The 21,375-nt window shown below is 40.7% G+C and overlaps 1 protein-coding gene across 10 annotated transcripts in view; it reads left to right on the forward strand.

The window, feature by feature from the left end:
• gria4a (glutamate receptor, ionotropic, AMPA 4a) overlaps positions 1-21,375 on the forward strand; it is a 130,932-nt gene that overhangs the window by 65,948 nt on the left and 43,609 nt on the right. For 9 of the 10 annotated variants that reach the window (XR_009789724.1, XR_009789725.1, XM_061782124.1 and 6 more), the window contains 3 exons: positions 8,701-8,868; positions 9,135-9,239; positions 14,082-14,192. Coding sequence is in view for 8 of the 10 variants with exons in the window: in XM_061782124.1 (XP_061638108.1) it covers positions 8,701-8,868; positions 9,135-9,239; positions 14,082-14,192 (384 nt within the window). In the remaining 2 variants the exon portion in view is untranslated. Of the gene's footprint in view, positions 1-8,700; positions 8,869-9,134; positions 9,240-14,081; positions 14,193-15,861; positions 18,178-21,375 lie in introns of those variants that run through there. The other variant, XM_061782132.1, reaches the window with a different exon arrangement.

Consider the following 21,375-nt stretch of genomic DNA (forward strand, 5'->3'; position numbering starts at 1 on the left):
AAAATGGTCAAGAATTGAGACATTCTTGCAGCTTCCAGATGTTGCAGGCCTGTCGCTGCATGCTCTGAAAATCCCTCCTCACCAGAACTTTCAGCTGTCAATCAAATATGTGTCTTTACTCACACCTCCTAACCCGCAAAAGGAGAATTCCCAGCTACGCACATTGTACAAGTTCTCACGGGCCGCAGAAAGACTCTCTGTGGTGGCCAAACAGTCTCTGAGCCCCCCGCCCGGACAATTTTCCATCCTTTGCCGCTGTTGAAATTCAGTGGGCCATTAATCGCACTGCTGTGGCCGCCGGAAGGTGCACCATATACACACCCGACAATGTCGCGGTCGTCAACTGTGAAGCTGACGGCCCTGACGCCATTGCGCCGGACCTCCAGCGGCTCCTCTAGGAGCTGGCGGGCTGGCAAGCAGCTGCCGGGGTGGCGGATCCCTTTCGCTTCGCCACTGCCTCACAATGCGACACAATGGGGTCAGATGCAAAGAAATTGTAGCCCAAGTAACACAAAACACATAACACTTCAGGGAAGGTGTATTTTTGCATGCTCCACTGTTAGTAATGAGTCACGTTATTATGAAAAACAATTTGGCAATTCCGCCGAATGGCCACTGCATGGAGTAAGGGTACTTGCTGTTATATAGTGGGGGAGGACCTCGTGCCAGAAAGTATACGCCCCAGCCCGCTTTCATTACCAGGCTAGTTTTTAGCCCCGCCCAAAAGAAATCCAGCCGTCTGAGATGGTGTAAAAGCATTTCAAGCTATAACTCAACAATTCAGAACTATATTGTTGTCAGTCTTTCATTTCAGCACATTTCTTCAAACATATGAAATGTATTTATACTTTAAGCAACGGATTCAAAGTTCTGAAGAATTCAGTGAAAAATGTAAACATTTTTGTGAATCCCACTAGAGTTTAAGGCAAGACATGCCCCACTGCAATATGCTTTGCTGCGGCCAAGTGGCAAAGACTACCTAGAACACAGTGGGATTCATAATAATGTCGCAATCAACAGCATATCTATCTTATACTTCCCCCAGGTGGCTAAGGCAGGCACACCAGACGGAGCCGCATTTAATTGATGCAGTGTGACAAAAACTGTTTCTTTATATTCTGTTTAATTATGTCCATCCATCCATTTTCTGTACCACTTTTCCTCACTCGGGTCGCAGGCATGCTCGAGCAGAGTCTTCAGTTAACCTACCATGCATGTTTTTGGGATGTGGGCGGAAACTGGAGTGCCCGGAGAAAACCCACACAGGCACGGGAAGAACATGTAAATTCCACACAGGCGAGGCCGGATTTGAACCCAGGCCCTCAGAACTGTGAAGCAGGTGTGCTAACCAGTCGGCCAACGCACTGCCACCCACAATACAACAATTTCATTTTATTTCTTTATTTTCGGAAAGCTGGTACTAATTAGTGGCATTTCTATTCATTTCAATGGGAAAAGATTATTTGCTATACAAGTGTTTTGAGTTACAACCATGGTCACAGAACAAATTCAACTCATATCTCAAGGCACTACTGAACTAAATGTCAAATCAAAATCAAATGCATTTATTTTGCACTTTTCATACATTAAAATGCAACACAAAGTTACAGAAATTGACAGAAATTCAAAGCTGACAAAAAATAAGCATACAAGAAGTCTACCCCCATTCAAACGCAAAACACCTGCACATACACGTGCACAAAGCACACATTGTTTAATAGTGTACATACATTGCAAGGCAATGACGATCCAGGTGAGGAAAGACAAACCTCACACTTGTAACGCCAAAAGAAAACAACCTAATGTATTAAATTGTGGGTTCTGGAAATAATTACAAATCATACTAAAACAGACTTTGTTGGAATATATTAATTCAGGGCTAGAGCCTTTAGTTAGTGAAACCTAAGAGCGAGGCATAAAATTAACACATAGATTTGATGCAAACCTACCTACTTGAGTAGATCTGTACATTCTGAGAGTCATGTCAGCTTTTTTGGAACATGTTGCAGGCATCAAATTCACAATGAGAGAGTATTTACAACAACAACAAAAAAACAACGTTCATCAATTTGAACATTAAATATCTTTTCTTTGTAGTATATTCAATTGAAGATAGGTTGAAAGAGATTTGCAAATCATAGTTTTCATTTACGTTTTACACAATGTCCCAACTACATTGGAATTGGGGGTTGTATAATTAGAATGTTAACTCTTAATATCCCTTTCACATTGGGTTGGTGCCCATCGTCCACCGGCGGCAGCCTAATTTCAGCTGTCGCGCCAGTTTTTGGTGATGCAGTTCTGGGTTGGCTCCGTGTCAGTGTAAAGCCAAATTGCCATTTGAAGGTGCATAAGTTGAAACCAATCTTAGCACTGGCATTTGTTTATAGTGTAAGGGGTGTGCTCTCCTCTGGATAATTCTCAGGGTTAAGTCTCCAAGCAGAGTTCAACCTTTATCTGCTTTGAGTGTGTTGTTTAGAAGGTGTTGTGGTTCAGGTACTTATAGGTGCAGGGACTGTGGCGAGGTTAGGCCTCAGCTGTGGAGGATTATGCAAAATCAGATCACTTAGCCTTCGGCCAGTCAAGCAGTATTTTGGTTTAATAACGTGCTCTGTGAAATGCACTGTAACGGAAATTGCCCCTTTTACATAGAAAGTAGATTTTGAGCTAACTGCTTTCAGCCATCAATCAAAACGTCTTTACACTGTAATTCTCTACTGAGGTGCTCTGAAATGAATTCCGATGTGCCTCAAGATTTTCTTAAAATTTAATAAAAATGATCAGTGGCCTGGTGAAGTAATATACTGACATCAGATAGAATAATTTCAATACCATATGCCTGTGCAAGTAAAGTTCTTTTTTGAACAAGGATTTTTAAATTATTTTCCCACAAAATTATTTCTGCATAATTAAAAGACATTACATGAGTGTTTGCCTATTAGGAGAAAATTGGATGTCTTGATCAATACATGTCCATGCCAAAAATAGTTGCTATTTCACATTTGCAATAGACTGCATCATAGCTGATTTCATAAATTCATGTCCCTGAGCATTATAGAAGATGGATGGATGTCCAAATCTTATTTTGTCCATTTCAGTTTCTGATCTCATTTGAGATGACAGATCAATGGATGTGGTTTGTGTTTTTTGAAAGTGCAATTAAACCTCCCACTGCTGTTCCACAGGCCAGGCAGAATTCAGAAATGATTTCGTGTCATTTAAATTAGGCTTTTCAAACGTGACATGAAGATAAAAAGTGTTTAAGCAAACCACCCTTTATTACTGTTATTACAGGAATAATTTTATATAAATCTTTGAGTGAATGGTGCGATGCATTCGTTTGGCCGTTATGCACAACATTGAATGCACCACATACATGTTTTATAGAGATTAGTTTCCATGTGGAAGGTGACACATACTTCCTTTCTCTTATGCAAAATGTATCGGCCTGGCCCTTATTGCTATAAATATTGAAGCAACCTTCATTATGTTTTACTTTTGATGCTCCAGATTATTGACGTGCATGACAACAAATTTCCTTCTCGACAAATTAGGCATCATTTGTTAATCTGAAACACTAGAGTTTAACATTCCCCCTTCTGATGAACAAACCATAATGAGTAACTGCAAATTACATGTAATATGGAATTTTTTTAAACTGTCTGGTTTAAAAAGTAATAATCATGTACCAAACTGTGCTGTGTTGTATTATTGAAAAACACATTTTATTGCTCATGAAAATAAATAGAATTTAACAGAAGTTTATTTTAGTCTCTCACAGCCCATTTAGGCAGCTGAATATTCGCGCCTGAAAGATTTGCAACCTCTGGTGGTTGCTGCCAAGTTATGAAATCCTTCATTCCAGCAAAGGCTGATGTTATACTGACCAATGGCATAGTGCAGGTGGAGCCGGTCTACCCAAGCGCAAAAAATAATGAGGCACAACATGTAAAAAAAATATCCATCCATCCACACACAATACCACCTATCCTGTTCAGGGTCACAGGGCACTGGAGCCTATACCAGCTGTCTTCGGGCAAAAGGCGGACTACACCCTGAACTGGTCGCCAACCAGTCGCACGGCACATAGAGACAGACAACCATTCACACCATCCCTGAGAGAGGAACTGAAGCCACACTGCCCGCACCAAAGTCAGGCGAATGTACCACTACACCATCAATAACTGTAAAAAATGTAACATATAAATATATATATTAGCTTTGGTACAAGTTGTGGTCAAAAAGAACTGCTGGAATCATGGGCCTAGCCGTCCTCACTGACCTTTGCATTATGTGAATGTAAATCATCAATCAATCATGTGATAATGCAATACCACAAACACAAATAATGTGGCTTGTTCCATATGCTTAGGCTGATTTATTATGGCTCATTTGAGCATCCGTCGAACACAAATACCGAGTCTGGTGTTATCGGTCCTGGATTGGTGGACCCGCTACATGTCCTTGGCTTAGAGCATTCATTCCCAAACTCAACCCACAGCTTGACTATTACAGTCAACATTTTGACACAGCCCACATTGAGCTTCCAGTATGTACTTATTATGATGTGATCAATTTGAAAGATAAATAATAATAATTCACATTGTTGCCCTGCGATTGGCTGGGGACCAGTTCAGGGTGTACCCCGCCTCTCGCCCAAAGATAGCTAGGATAGGCTCCAGCATGCCCGTGACCCTAGTGAAGATAAGCGGTACAGAAAATGGATGGATGGATGGATGGATGGAATTCACATTGTCATTCCAGGGTGTTGGGTGTAGAATTTTGAGGGTGAAAATGAATTTAATCTATTTAGGAATAAGGCTGTGCCGTAATAAAATGTGTCAAATGTGAAGTTCTGTGAATACTTTCCGAATGCTCTTTATATTTGGCTGGATCAGGTTGGTTCAGCTTCTTTATTTATATGTGGGATGCCAGATCAGATTAGAGGTCAAAATGTAGAGCGGGAATTTATTTTGCTTATTGGGAGGGCCAGCTCTGACTCGCTGTATTTATTTGTAAATTAAGTCAGAAAGCGTAATAAATGTAATCATATTGTATGTCATTTAACAAATGTTTTGTACTGTTTTGATGACTAAATTTAGCTACATCTAAAAGTAGGCCTAGTTTTAGATTCTATGCTTGTCATGTCAGCATAGCCATACACCAAAAGGCTTCTTCCATCTCAGATTGAGGAATGAAATAAAGATAACTTGGTTCAGGAGCCTCCTGCAAGTACTCTTGAAGGGATACAAATCAAGGCGATAACTTGGTTCAGCAGCCTCCTGCAAGTACTCTTGAAGGGATACAAATCAAGGCATGTCAGCAAGGAGAATCCTACGAGTTTAGGTGTGGCACACATCCTCTGACTTTGTCATTTCGCGTCTATCTATCCTATCGTCGTGCCTCCAGTTGTTTCTGCTGTGAAGTGAAGGCTGCCTGCTGTGTGTTTGAGTGGCCCCACCTGAGTCTCTGCGTGATGCCTGGCAGGTGGTGCTGCAGCTGCATGAGTGTGATGATGCTGCCGGCTGGGTCATGAGTTACTTTTAATGAATTTGTCAAAAGACACCAATACTTTTCAAATTGATGCCATATTAAACATTTGAGTTTCAAATCTCATTTCATTGCAAGTTAATGTCGTCATACCTTAAATATACATACAGTATTTCACCATTAAAAGGAGTTTAACGACATGACATTACTGAACTGGTTTTGCAGTACAGTATAGTAAACAGTATAATATATACACCTCAAGTGAGTGTATTTGAAAACAATATTTCTGTCTTGTCCTGTTAGTTGATGATTGTGGTAATATACAAGTCAATGTGATGAGTTACTGTAATTTCTCGTGTAAAATGCGCATGTTTTCCCCCCCAAAATTGTCAAAAGTCAATAGTGCGCATTATACATAGGTATACAACAATGTCCCAGATTATCGCACTACTCATCACTTTAAACCGCATACACTCCTTGAAGTCTCAGCGCCCTTTGCAAAATGGTCATCGCACCGGACTATTGCAATATTAGTCATTCGAACTGCTCTAAGTGCTAGAGGACTCTGCATCTTTTTGCACAATTGTCAAAAAAAAAAAAGTACCGGCATTACCAGATAACTAGCAACCCTTTACTGCTCAGTGACTGTTTTTTTTTTTGTCAATGCATTTCTGTCTCCAAAGTGTTCTGTAAATTGACTGTCTGTTGTCATACTAGAGCGGCTCCAACTACCGGAGACAAATTCCTTGTGTGTTTTTGGACATACTTGGCAAATAAAGATGATTCTGATTCTGTTAGGGCAAATTGAAAAAAAACTTTTACATTTAATAAATGTATGCCACCATCTAGTGGTTATAAAAAAGCTGTACACTTTCATTCCAAAACGCCCCCCCCCTCGAGGTTATGAGAAAGGTTTACGCTTTCATTCTAATATGCCACCGCCACTTAGTGGTTATAAAAAAAGTGTAGCCTACACTTTCATTCCAATATGACAGGTGTACGTATCTCTGCATATATGTACAGTTGTGCTCATAAGTTTAGATACCCTGGCAGAATTTGTTAAATATTGTTTTTGTTTTTGTTTTTTTAAATATGTCATGTGTGTGTGTGTTCCCTGTTTCACACACACCTGCTCCTGTGAGCATCTTCACCACCTGTGCCTCGTTCACCCTAATTACCTATTGTATTTAACCTCGTGTCTCATTCCCTCTCGTTGCCAGTTCGTTGTACCTTGTTGTCGCGTTCCAGCATTCCTTGTTTCCACGTCATAGACTCACAGTAAGGCTTGACCCAAGGTATCGACCTTGCCTCTTTGCCTCATGTTTTTGGATACTGTTGCCTTTCCTGGATTGCCTGCCTGTGTACCGACCTATGCCCGTCTATTAAACCTCTCTTTTTGGAAACTGTCCATCTGTTTTGGAGTCGTGCATTTTTGGGTCCTATCCGCTGTTCCGTTCATGACAAAATATGACTGATGACGGAACAACAACCATCACTAAAGAAATTAGTGATGGTTATGGTTATGTTTTGTGTAATGATAATGCTTTTCTGAAATGCTTGACCGTTTAATTTGAATCCCATTAAAATAAAATTGAATGTATTTCACCTGGTCCTTCATGTTTTCTTTAAAGAATTGTACCCATCTTACAAATTCTGCCTGGGTAATCAAATATATGAGCACAACTGTGTGTTTTCTAATTTCCTAAATAAAAGTAGGGCTATGAATTTCAAAATAAGAGCAAGTAAATGAAAAAAAAGTATTACGTGTTCAAGTGCTTAGCTTCAGAATAATTCTTCGGAAAAAAAAACCTAATAAAATACAGATCATACTTCTTGTTTCGATCATATGGGTAGAAGCAAAATCATGCATTGTAAAAATGCATTATACATAGGTAGAAGGGTTTTCTAGAATTTTTAGGTCAACTTTGGGGGTGCGTATTATACATGGGTGCGCATTATACACGAGAAATTACGGTACACTAAAACACTTGTAACAATACATCCTGTAAATTGTGCGCTCATCTTGGTTAAAATACACTGGGTTTTTATTTGTAGTTTTGTTGTTGTAATGATTACTGTCAACAATTAACTTTTATATATTTATCACCATGGTGTATGCACTGCGAGGTAGTGTTATGCCTCTTGACCACACTATCCAAGACTTGCCCGAGACCAAAACCCACCAAGACCAAGAATAAGCACGAAACAAGCCGAGACCAAGTCAAGACAAAGACTGAGACAAGCCGAGACCATGACAAAACCAGACCCATAAAAATAAATAAATACAAAAAAATGGTTGAACAGTTAAAACAGCATTTGCTCTGTAATTGTTTTAAATCTTCTTATAACTATATTTGACAGCCCAAAGCACAGTGTCTGCAACACTTTTAAAGCACAACATGCAAAAATCTAAAATCTTGACTTTTTTTACAACTAAATTCTTGAAAAAAAAATATCCTAAAAACCCTCTCAACTGGTGCTTTGTCTGTTTTTTTTGTTCCAAAAGACAAGTGCATTGTCAGTGTCCGAATCCTAGACGCATCAAAGTATTTGCTTATCTGAGTTCAAATGCTTCAGTACTGTCCTGAGCTGCAATTTTCTTGAGCCAAGTGCTTCTCCTTATTATCACATTAATGATGTTAAAGAATAGCAGATCATTGCTGGTCTGGTCTCAACCAGTCTTGAGGGAAAATCTCAAGGCCGGCCAGTCTGAGATCAAGACATCCATCCATCCATCCATTTTCTGAGCCGCTTATCCTCACAAGGGTCGCGGGAGTGCTGGAGCCAATTCCAGCTATCATCGGCCAGGAGGCGGGGCACACCCTGAACTGGTTGCCACCCAATCGCAGGGCACATATAAACAAACAACCATTCACACTCACATTCACACCTACGGGCAATTTAGAGTCTTCAATTAACCTACCATGCATGTTTTTGGGATGTGGGAGGAAACCGGAGTGCCCGGAGAAAACCCACGCAGGCACAGGGAGAACATGCAAACTCCACACAGGCAGGGTCGGGGATTGAACCCCGGACCTCAGAACTGTGAGGCAGATGCTCTAACCAGTCATCCACCGTGCCGCCCGAGATCAAGACGAGAAAAGCTAATGTTGAGACCAAGACCGGTCTTGAGTGTTAAAATATTAATTGAATGTCCACAAGGAATTATAATACATGGGTTTCCCTCATTTTTTCTCCTTCAATCTTCAGTATACTTCATCCTTAACATATGACGGTGTGCTCGTGATGGCTGAAGCCTTCCGCACTCTTCGTCGTCAGAAAATTGATATAAGTCGACGGGGAAATGCTGGAGACTGCTTGGCCAATCCCGCTGCTCCCTGGAATCAAGGGATAGATATGGAACGAGCACTCAAACAGGTACTTATTTAAGTTTATTCCCCTACCGCCCCGCTTATACTGTTTCCTCAGTGTTGTTTCAAAAAGTGAATTCATTATATGAGCCATCCGTAAAGACAACACTGACAACATCACACCGAGAACCATTCAAACATTTCTTTTGATTTGTACTTTCTTTTGGTAACCTTACCTCTTAGTATTACATAGTGCAATTCTACACATTGTGATGTCTACTTTGACTTTTCCACGAGTTTGAGCATTTTTTGCCATTGTTTTTCTAAATCCAGGTACGCATTCAGGGCCTTACTGGCAATATCCAGTTTGATCACTTTGGTCGGAGAATCAATTATACCATGGATGTGTTTGAACTGAGGAGCAATGGACCACGCAAGGTAGGCTTTTCTAACGGTAATCAGATAAACACTTAAGAATGATATAGTTCTCTGAAAACACAGCCTGACAGTGTAAGATGACATGTGTTTTTGGAGGAGAGAGAGAGAGTAGCAAAAGCTGCCTGAAAACTTGAGAAATGTTGATGTATCCTCCAACAAAAATCCAAATACAAAAGCTGCCAAGCAGGAAACACAAGGTCACACTTAGCAAAGGAGCTAACAAAAACAGCAGGAACAGAGGAACTAATGTCTAAAAGTACTACTATTTTTCATGGGCCTTTGTATGTGTTTTTATTTCTCTGGTGTCATAAACTCTGGCATTTAAAAACAATTTCTGGAAAAACATTAATCCTTAACTGTTACTGTTATTCATAGGTCTGAAAAGGTCCAGGATAGGCAACAAAACCAACACTGGCAAATCCATCCATCCATCCATTCTCCGTACCACTTATCCTCCTCTAGGGTCGCAGCTGTGCTCAAGTCTATCCCGGCTGACTTTTGGCAAGAGGCAAATCAAGGGACAAGAAGGTCAAAATGTACTGTATTATGTTACAGTGCCCATTTTGGTCGATGTCAAGGTGTGCTGTCGGAGAGTAGTCGTTGATACTGTATGTCACAGTACACGGAAGCTATAAAAAAGAAATCAAACATGCTCAACTTTTCATTTTGGCGTCATTGGGCCAAATCGTTGGTCGTAGATTATGTCACACTACAAGAAGATTTTGTCATTCCTAGCAAAATATGTCGGGCACGATCTGGGAAACTTCTAGCTAATAGCCAGTTGGGCCAGTATCAGGGCTAAAATCCTGTAGTCTGATCTAGGCATTAGGTGTAAATGTCAGTGGGAATGGTTGTTTGTTTATATGTGCCCTGCGATTGGCTAGTGACCAGTTCAGTGGAGGCATGCATGGATGGATGGACAGACAATTGAACATTAATAAATTAACATACATATTCCCTTTGGGATTAATATGCAACAACAAAAGTGTCACTGAACATACCATGAATAAAAGGTGCTGCTTCCATGCATACCGGTAAGTAACCTTTGTCCCTGAAAATGTAAATAAAATCCTGCATACAGTTTCTAGTACTCAATATACAGTACATGCCAGGTAGGTTGCCTTCTTTTATATAAAAAAATAAAATAAAAATTTGGGAAGGGAAAAAAAGACCATCTACGACATAAGGCTTTCGGCATGCCCTTTTACATGTTAAAATGTCACACCCTACACTGAAAACGCTCCCTAATGGGACACTTGGCTATTTACAGAGGTTAGATATACCTCTTATTCAGCCGAGGGAAGTTTATTTTCATGCTGAAGTCTTCGTTGAACTTCCATATGCTCTTATTGTGAAGTCACACCACCAGAAGTAGTTTGGTAAAAAGTGATAGACTGACAAATAAAACATACTGTACTACAAAACAGAATCCGAGTGAAGTGTGTAATTCATTTGGATAGGCTATAAAACAGATTTTATGTAGTTAATCACAACAGCTGCAACAACCATTGACTTGGATCAGTATCAAAGTAGATTAAAGACTGCTTTAGCAATCATTTATAAATGGGCACCATGTCTTTGACAATGTTCAGTGTGATCAACTCAGTGACTGGCCTTTCACCAAGCTCCTCCTGTCATACAGAAAACAATGTGAAAATGATTACGCTCATGTCTTCTTTTTCATAGCAGGAGTTTCCCCTCCCAAGTCGCGCACTGAGCAACAACATTTGCTGCGGCATGTCTCCATTTCAAATGGTGAAATAATTTGGTCATGCGACTCGCTCTATTTTCAAAACCCTTTAGACAGACTGTGCGACAAACTGTTTTTGCTCATTGTCTGACGCTGCAAACCCGAACCAAGTCCAAAGGACGAATTGATGCCAATTTAGTAAAGTAGCTCCTTTCTGTTCACCGCCAAGTCAAAAATCTATTTTGTCGATTTTTGGAACAAAGAATCGGTGTGACAGAGAACAAAAATCAGTTGATCTATTAAATCGATTAATCACCCATTCCTACCTCAGGGATCGAGCAGAATGAATAGAAACAGTTTCACACGGTTCTCTGACAAATAAGTAAATAAGACAAAGTTAAACAGGATGTTAAATCTGGTAATGACTGGCTGAGATACAAAAGGACACACAGAAAAGAGAGAAGAGGGGTGAGAGTAAGGGATTGGTTAAATACATGAGGGCGTGGGGCCACAGAAGAAAGACAGAAAAGAATAGCAGCAACTACAATGGCACCATACGACTAGAATGCAGATCTACGCCAAGGCCGAGGAGCCAAGTATAATATATACGATCAAATAATGTATCAATTACTAAGCTTGCCTCCCATTGCAAGAAATGCCTTTTGGTCTAGATTTGCACCAAAATTCAGTGACTTCTTCCTTCGTTCATGTTGGAAGGGTGGTTGACAGTATTGCCTTTAGCAAGAACGCCTCTGTTGGATTCCAGTTTGGACCACTCTTGAAACTATTCTCTCTATTTTCTCTGGCTGCTCTGGTGTCGCCCACAATTCAAAGCAAGCGTAGGCTGATTTCCAGACCAATTCACTGACTAAGGTGATGAAAAAAGATCTGAACTTCAGTCCCTGGGCACGCCACTGTTTCTGGACATCCACAGCTCCTCAGGGATGGGTTTAATGCATAGATCAAATTTGGCTGTACATTATACATGTGACATTGTAAAAGTACCATCACCTTAAACCTCATGCACCACCCCTCAACAAAGGTTTGTGAAAAATATAGTGTCATAATGCTGCGAGCTAAACAACCAACCTATCTAGGAACATTCCTCCTGCCTCACAAAAGTCACACTTGACAAATGGTGACTAATACTGAAGCAAGCAGTATAAGAGAGACGCTGGAAACGTCTAGAGCACAACAACCGGAGCACAAAATCTGTGACAGAGGCAGAGATGGGAGGAAGTCACATATGTGCAAGTTACAAGCAAGTCTCAAATCGTAACTTTCAAATCTCAAGCAAGTCCCAATTACTGTGGAGAAAAAAAATCAAGAAAGTCAAGTCGCCACGAAATTTCAAGCAATTCGAGGCAACTCATTACTTGTTTCAAGGAAGTCGTAACTCATAATTCAAGTCATACAATCTTGCTCAGTAACGATACTGGAGTCAAAGTAAAATGTTATTTCACTTATCATGACACAAAAAAACAGTAAATTTAGACTTCTAAAAATTGAATGAACAATAGTATGAAATAAATGTATACTGTTATTATTATTAATAATAATATGATTTTAAAAAAAAATTCTAATGTTTTTACAATTGTTTACAGCTACCAATATATCTAACAATGTTACTTCAGGGTTTGCAACATATACTTTTATTTGTGGCAGGCTTGCACAATCAAATTTGGGCCACCGCAAATAGATTTTGGCTTTGCTGCGGTGTGCTCCTTTTGTGTGTCTGCTAATGATCCATACCGCCAATTTCCTTTCTGATACAATACTGAAAATACAGTCCCTCAAATTTCGGCATCGACATTTAAGACAGTATCGATCCTTCCCCCATCCTTGTGACGCTGCTCCAGCCGTGTCTCCTCACAGAACACTCAGTGCTGTTTTTGTTAGTATTTGTGCGTATTTTCACTTAAAAACATGATTCCATGTTGGGCAAAGCTTGCGTACAGTCATCAGGCTTGTCTGAGTTTAGGATGCAAACCAAAGCTGCAGCACAGAGCACACCGAGTACCCCCCTTTGTTAGTTAGGCCATTTAAGGGCATTAGTTTATGGGCGGATGTGCCACATGCAATATGGCAAACACGCTACCACGAGGAAAGCTCTATGTATAAGTCAATGCTCAAATTACGATCTCCGTTAATATATTTTTTAGATCCCGCTCTCTGTATTGTCTAACACTTTATTGTTTTCTCTTCTCACTTAAATGCATAAATGACATGAAGTTTAGTTAATCTTTGATCAGCTATTAGAGAGGTAATGTAAAGCTAACCTAGCTAGCTTACCTGCATCAAACTGATGAAGGTACACCTCGTCAAAGTTGTGTCTTTTATACTTTAGCTGCAAACCTTGCATTGTGCTCTTGTTTTTTGCCCGTTTTCATTCAAAAGATAATCCGTGAATCCAAATGCAATCGTTCTTGTAGTTTTTGCCAGATTGGTGGCATGCATGATACAAACAAATAACTTTTTTTTTCAAAGGGCACATTATATTGACAGGATGACTTGTCAAGTCATGTAGTTCAAGTCCAAGTCGAGTCTCATGAATGCAAAGTCTAAGTCAAGTGGAGTCTTTCATACGTTGTAGCCGAGCAAGTCGCAAGTCATAAAATCAATGAGTCGACTCGAGTCCAAGACACATGACTCGAGTCCCTCACCTCTGGACAGAGATGTAGTGAAGGAACACCCCAGTCGACGTTACCTGAGGTTCTTTGGCTGTGTGCATTTGGGAGCAGCTCAACACACTTAACCTTGGCGTGCAAAAATGTAAAAAGTAAAACTGAAGTCATTCATCATGATGTGATAAGGCTCTTACTACTAATATTTCCTTACTGAAGGAAACATGTATTCTTACAATAAACAAAACAAATAAAACAGCATCTCATTTCAGTTTCTTCAACAGTGTAGTGCGTTTTATTGAAAGTTCTTGGCTCACACTCAATATCCTCAATTCCAGTGGGAAATTTGTGGCTGGACTCATTCTGTTGGTTGGCTTTTACTTTGCATTCTTTCTATTGTTATTAGTTTAATTATTAGCATTTGTCTCTCGTCTTTATTGTCATATTGTTTTTGGTTAAATTGAGCTATAAAAACAGACTAATTTAATTATTTCTTCTTTGTCACTCTCCCTCACTTGTTCGGGACAGATTGGTTACTGGAATGACATCGACAAACTTGTCTTGGTCCAGAATGAAAATTCCTTGTCCAATGACAGCTCAGCGATGGAGAACAGGACTGTAATTGTGACAACTATCATGGTAATGTTTCAACTGAATGCTTTACTTTCTGCATAATTAAGGAGCTATTATTAAGGGGTAGGCTGCTGACCTTCCAGCTAGGATTTTTATTACTGAATCTAACCAAATCCTTATGATATCTATAATTTCCTTAATGTAACACTAAATACAATGGTACACAGTAATAGCAATGGAATATCTGCTAAAATGGCTGGATTTACACTGCGAGTGCCTAATTCCAATTTACAGCCCATGTCAGATTTTTCACACAATCAAATATCAACTGTATTTTCATCCACTGAACACATAAATACAACCTGTATGCACAGATGTCCAAAATGCAAATAAACAATGGCACAGGTTTCAACACAGGGCAGCGGCAACACAGAAGTGAACATTCATCCATCCATCCCTTCATCCATCTATCCATCCGAAAGATACATAAAAGTAAAAAGGTTGTATTGGGTTTTGTTGGCCTGAAATGATTCTTCCCCGCAGATGGTTTCAGTCGGGGTAACCTCAGCATTACTTGGGCCACTGTCTGCAATTGCATTCCTTAGATAAGGATACTCCTATAATATATACTGTGCCATATTGCTATGGCTGTTTCCAGCTATAGCAATACAGTTTAAAGTTTATTAATGGGTCTACATGTGTTGTTTGGGCAGAGTAGGTGTGGTTGGTCACCAATCGATGTGTTTGGATCACACTCTCATTTGACAGGGTCTATCTGAATTGTTAACCTAAACTGTAATCACATTGGCAGGTGGCTATCAGATTTTTGTCCACATATATAAGTGGCCTGATTTTAATGTGAAGATATCCAATTTCGTGTTTGTTTGTTTTTTTCTTTATGCTGCCAAAGTCCATCGCAATTGTGTCACTTGAACCATGTGGTGTAAATCCAGCCTAATAGAGGGAGAAGAGAGTGAGTGTCCTGCGTCAAATTTGTATTCGTGCCTCAGAAAACTCCGAACAAGTTTAAGCAAGGCCTCGGAGCGTGGCCACAAGGGAGTGACACTTGATTATAGTGTCTCATTAATAGGCAACTCTAAAACTGACCTTGGATCACCATTAGATGTGACCAGCTCAGTCTGGTCTCTTCTAATGACATTCACATGCCAGCACACTGCCAATTAAATAATCATGGTACAATGTCAATTCGAGACAAAGGATGGCTGCATGAGTTTGTGTAAGTGATTTGACATCATCCATTTGTGGCCCATTTGTGGTGGCCACCCCTTTTCCTCTAAATGCGTTCCGTTCAATTTGGCAGACAAACTGAAGCAAGGGAAAGTAACTCCAAAGTCTCACTTCAGCACACAGGATCTCTCTCTTGTATGACAGATGATCTGTCATACAGTCTCAAATAACATACAGAAACATGTTCCCTTAATAGAGATGCTGTTTACGTTTTGATTGACACTGTCAGAAATGTAATAGCCTAGCAATGTTTATTGTTGTAGTAATATTGAATTTCAATAGAATAGGTATGTGAACTTACTAAATTGTCTGGTGAGTGTGAATTGTTAACTTATCATTTGTCCCAGTCTTTTAAAACGTGGGGACAGTACATGACTGTAGACGTCTTTTCGATGTGTCTTCCCATTTTCTCCCCTGACTCCATCTGCCCCACTGTTTCTCTCGTCACGCCTCCTTCATACCTCTCTGTGGATGGACACCTCAGCAGACGTTGGCTAACATTAGCTCAGCCACCTCCTCCTCTTTGCAGCCTCTGATGAAGAAGAAGCCTCTGCTGCGACACTGAAGACACTCCCAACTCAGCTGAGTCCCTGTCCTTTGGAGAAAGACACAAAGACTGATCGTCTCTTAAGCTCTGCATTCAAACGTTGTGTATTTTATTTAGTTTTTTCCAGTGGCATGTGTGTGGCCATTGATTTTTGAGAAACCTCCTACCGATCCATTTTCGCAATACAGCTATTTATGACTATATAAACCCACTACCCAGTAGTTTATGCAATACACACGCACACACATTCATTCATCTTCCATTCCGCTTATCCTCACTAGGGTCGCGGGCGTGCTGGAGCCCATCCCAGCTATCTTCGGGCAAGAGGCAGGGTACACCCTGAACTCGCCAGCCAATCGCAGGACACATACAAACAAACAACCATCCACACTCACATTCACACCTACAGGCAATTTAGAGTCTTCAATTAATGCATATTTTTGGGATGTGGGAGGAAACCGGAGTGCCCAGAGAAAACCCACGCAGGCACGGGGAGAACATGCAAACTCCACACAGGCGGGGCCGGGATTTGAACCCCGGTCCTCAGAACTGTGAGGAGATGTGCTAACCAGTCGTCCACCGTGCCCCCCCCACACACACACACACACTGGGTACGGAAAGTTTTCAGACCCACTTAAATGTTTCACTCTTTGTTATATTGCAGCCATTTGTTAAAATCAAAGTTCTTTTTTTTCCTCAATGTACACACAGCACCCCACATTGACAGAAAAAATTGAATTATTGAAATTTTTGCGGATTTTTAAAAAAAGAAAAACTGAAATATCACACAGCCATAAGACCCTTTGCTGTGACACTCATATATTTAACTCCCATGCTGTCTTTCTTCTGATCATCCTTATGATGGTTCTACACCTTCATTGGAGTCCAGCTGTGTTTGATTATACTGATTGGACTTGATTAGGAAAGCCACACCCCTGTCTATATAAGACCTTACAGCTCACAGTGCATGTCAGAGCAAATGAGAATCATGAGGTCAAAGGAACTGCCTGAAGAGCTCAGAGACAGAATTGTGGCAAGGCATAGATCTGGCCAAGGTTACAAAAAAAAATTCTGCTGCACTTAAGGATCTTAAGAGCACAGTGGCCTCCATAATCCTGAAATGGGAGACGTTTGGGACGATCAAAACCCTTCCTAGAGCTGGCCGTCCGACCAAACTGAGCAATCGGGGGAGAAGAGCTTTGGTCAGAGAGGTAAAGAAGAACCCAAAGATCACTGTGGCTGAGCTCCAAGATGGAGTCGGGAGATGGGAGAAAGTTCTAGAAAGTCAACCATCACTACAGCCCTCCACCAGTCGGGGCTTTATGGCAGAGTGGCCTGATGGAAGCCTCTCCTCAGCGCAAGACACATGAAAGCCTGGATGGAGTTTGCTAAAAAAATAATAATAATTAAAATTAAAAAAACACCTGAAGGACTCCAAGACGGTGAGAAATAAGAAAGAAATTGTTGGCGTCTAAGTGGCATGTGTGGAGAAAACCAGGCACTGTTCATCACCTGTCCAATACAGTCCCAACATTGAAGCATGGTGGTGGCAGCAGCATCATGCTGTGGGTGTGTTTTTCAGCTGCTGGGACAGGGAGATTGGTTCCAATCAAAGAAAAGATTAATGTGGCCAAGTACAGGGATATCCTGGACGAAAACCTTCTCCGGAGTGCTCTGAACCTCAGACTGGGCCGAAGGGTCACCTTAAAAAAAAAGACAATGACCCTAAGCACACATCTAAAATACCGAATGAGTGGCTTCATAACAACTCTGTGACTGTTTTTGAATGGCCCAGCCAGAGCCGTGACTTAAACCCAATTGAGCATCTCTGGAAAGACCTGAAAATGGCTGCCCATCAACATTCACCATCCAACCTGACAGAACTGGGGAGGATCAGCAAGGAGGAATGGCAGAGGATCCCCAAATCCAGGTGTGAAAAACCTGTTGCATCATTCCCAAAAAGACTCATGGCTGTATTAGCTCAAAAGGGTGCTTCTACGAAATACTGAGCATAGGGTCTGAATACTTATGGCTGTGGAATATTTCAGTATTTCTTTTTTAATAAATCTGCAAAAATTTCAACAATTCCGTTTTTTTCTGTCAATATGGGGTGCTGTGTGTACATTAATGTGGAAAAGAAATGTACTTAAATGATTTTAGCAAATGGCTGCAATATCAAAAAAGAGTGAAATATTTAAGGAGGTCTGAAAACTTTCCGTACCCACTGTGTGTGTGTGTATATATATATTTATATCCATCCATCCATCCATTTTCTGAGTCGCTTCTCCTCACTAGGGTCGCGGGCGTGCTGGAGCCTATTCCAGTTAACATCGGGCAGGAGGCAGGGTACACCTGCATATATATATATGTATATATGTATATGTATGTATATATATATATATATATACATATATATATACATATATATATACATATATATATACACACACATGCACACACACACCGGGTGATTGAAAAGTAACTCCCTATTTTTAAGTACAACCCCAATTCTAATGAAGTTGGGACATTGTGTTAAACGTAAATAAAAACAGAATACAATGATTTGCAAATCATGTTCGACTTATATTTAATTGAATACACTACAAAGACAAGATATTTAATGTTCAAACTAATAAACTTTATTGTTTTTAGCAAATATTCATTACCTTAGAATTTTATGGCGGCAACACGTTCCAAAAAAGCTGGGACAGATGTTTTTGGGACAGATGCTGGCTTTTGAACTTTGCGTCTATAACAGTATATAACAGATGGTTCTTTTCCTCTTCCACAATTTCCAAAAACAATTTGAAATGTGGACTCGTCGGACCACAGAACACTTTTCCACTTTGCATCAGTCCATTTTAGATGAGCTCGAGCCCAGAGAAGCCGGCGGCGTTTCTGGGTGTTGTTGATAAATGGCTTTTGCTTTGCATAGTAGAGTTTCAAGTTGCACTTACGGATGTAGCTCCGAACTGTATTTACTGACATTAGTTTTCTGAAGTGTTCCTGAGCCCATGTGATGATATCCTTTACACATTGATGTCGGTTTTTGATGCAGTGCCGCCTGAGGGATCGAAGGTCACGGCCCTTCAATGTTGGTTTTTGGCCTTGCCGCTTACATGCAGTGATTTCTCCAGATTCTCTGAATTATGGACCGTAGATGATGAAATGCCTAAATTCCTTGCAATTGTACGTTGATGAACATTGTCCTTAAACTGTTTCCGCCTGGGAACCGCATTAACTGATTTCACAAGGAACTCTTGTGGGATGGAAGACATAACTTCTCGTATTTGCCCTTCAAGTTCTTCCAAAGTCGTTGGTTTGGTAGAATAGAATTGCTCCTTTAATCAGGTAACATACACAAAAAAATTTAGAAAAATATTACAACATATGGCGGCACGGTGGCCGACTGGTTAGAGCGTCAGCCTCACAGTTCTGAGGTGCGGGGTTCAATCCCCGTCCCCGCCTGTGTGGAGTTTGCATGTTCTCCCCGTGCCTGCGTGGGTTTTCTCCGGGCACTCCGGTTTCCTCCCACATCCCAAAAACATGCATTAATTGGAGACTCTAAATTGCCCGTAGGCATGACTGTGAGTGCGAATGGTTGTTTGTTTCTATGTGTCCTGCGATTGGCTGGCAACCAGTTCAGGGTGTACCCTGCCCCCTGCCCGATGACAGCTGGGATAGGCTCAAGCACGCCCGCGACCCTAGTGAGGAGAAGCGGCTCAGAAAATGGATGGATGGATTACAACATATGAATAAATATTTTAAAATAGGGAGTTACTTTTCAATCACCCTGTATATACACGCACACACAGTATTACATCCATCCATCCATCCATTTTCCGAGCCGCTTCTCCTCACTAGGGTCGCGGGCGTGCTGGAGCCTATCCCAGCTGTCATCGGGCAGGAGGCGGGGTACACCCTGAACTGGTTGCCAGCCAATCGCAGGGCACATCGAAACAAACAACCATTCGCACTCACAGTCATGCCTACGGGCAATTTAGAGTCTCCAATTAATGCATGTTTTTGGGATGTGGGAGGAAACCGGAGTGCCCGGAGAAAACCCACGCAGGCACGGGGAGAACATGCAAACTCCACACAGGCGGGGCCGGGGATTGAACCCGGGTCCTCAGAACTGTGAGGCTGACGCTCTAACCAGTCGGCCACCGTGCCGCCCACAGTATTACAGTACTTTGCAAATGTGATAGGCAAATATGAGCTTTGTTTTGTTTGTTTTTTTACTTCCAAAAAGTATGAGTGACACATTTAAGATTTTGTTGAGTTCTGGATAAAGGTGAAGATGCAGGCTTTTTTTGACCATCTGAGTCAGTATGGCAAGAGGTCGTCTGCTGGCTAACAGACAGATGGACAAGGGAATACAAATATGACACTCCATATTTTTTTCACTTTTTGTTAACAGAGTATCTTTGGCGCAGGTGTGGGCTTTACTGAATTACATTCTAAGTATCAGACCATTATAGCAAACAACAAACGAAATGAAGACCTTTGCACAGTACTATATACAGTACAATGGTGAGACATTTTGGTGAGATTCCATACCTTGGCAATGCCATAGAAAATGAAATTTAAAAAAAAACATGGCCAAAATAAAAACACATCTTTGGAAAATGGTATCAATTAAGGAAAACAAACATTTTCGTACATGGAGAGTTACAAATGTCAAAGAGGTATTTCTTCAGGATCTTATGAAGATTGCAAATTTTCAGCAATTTAACCCCTATTTCACAAGTTTCGATGCTAGCTTACATTTGCCTGCATTAGCCAGTTTTTGGACATCCAACTAAGCAAACTGTCTAATTTGTCTCACTGCCACAATGGCCAATAATATTGTAGTGGTTACTGATGTGGAAATGTGGAACTGAATCTCGTTTGCGTTTACGTTAATATCTCATCTGCACCATATCTCACCTCGGAGGATATTAGTGTGTGTGCATGCATGCAGTGCGTTGCGGTGCAGAAATACATGGGTCCAGATATACGCTTCACTCACCCTGGAAATATAAACTAATATTTGATCACAACCATATTATTACTAACTAGAGAACTCTTACTTTTATTGTGCAGTTTGTCATTTTGTCTAGACTCATTATTAGTTTGGTTTACTGCTTTGTGACAGAGAGCCTGCTGTATGGTAGCTTTCAACAACAATAGGTACTCAAGGGTTACATAACACCTTCCTTACGTGAATAGAACAATAACAGTTAACTTTTTTTATTGAGGGCAAGATGGTTATTGAGGGCAAGATGGTGGAGTTGTGGTTAGCACAGTTCTGGGTTCGAACTTCATTTTCGGCGCTCTTGTGTGATGTTCTTCCCATGTTTGCGTGAGTTTTCCCTGGGTACTAATGCTTCCTCCCACAACCCAAAAACATACGTTAGATTAATTAAAGACTCAAACTGGCCAAACGTGCAGTTTTGGAAAGTTCATTTTCTA

This window comes from Phyllopteryx taeniolatus, chromosome 8, assembly GCF_024500385.1.
Source record: "Phyllopteryx taeniolatus isolate TA_2022b chromosome 8, UOR_Ptae_1.2, whole genome shotgun sequence".
NCBI classification, from domain to species: Eukaryota; Metazoa; Chordata; class Actinopteri; order Syngnathiformes; family Syngnathidae; genus Phyllopteryx; species Phyllopteryx taeniolatus.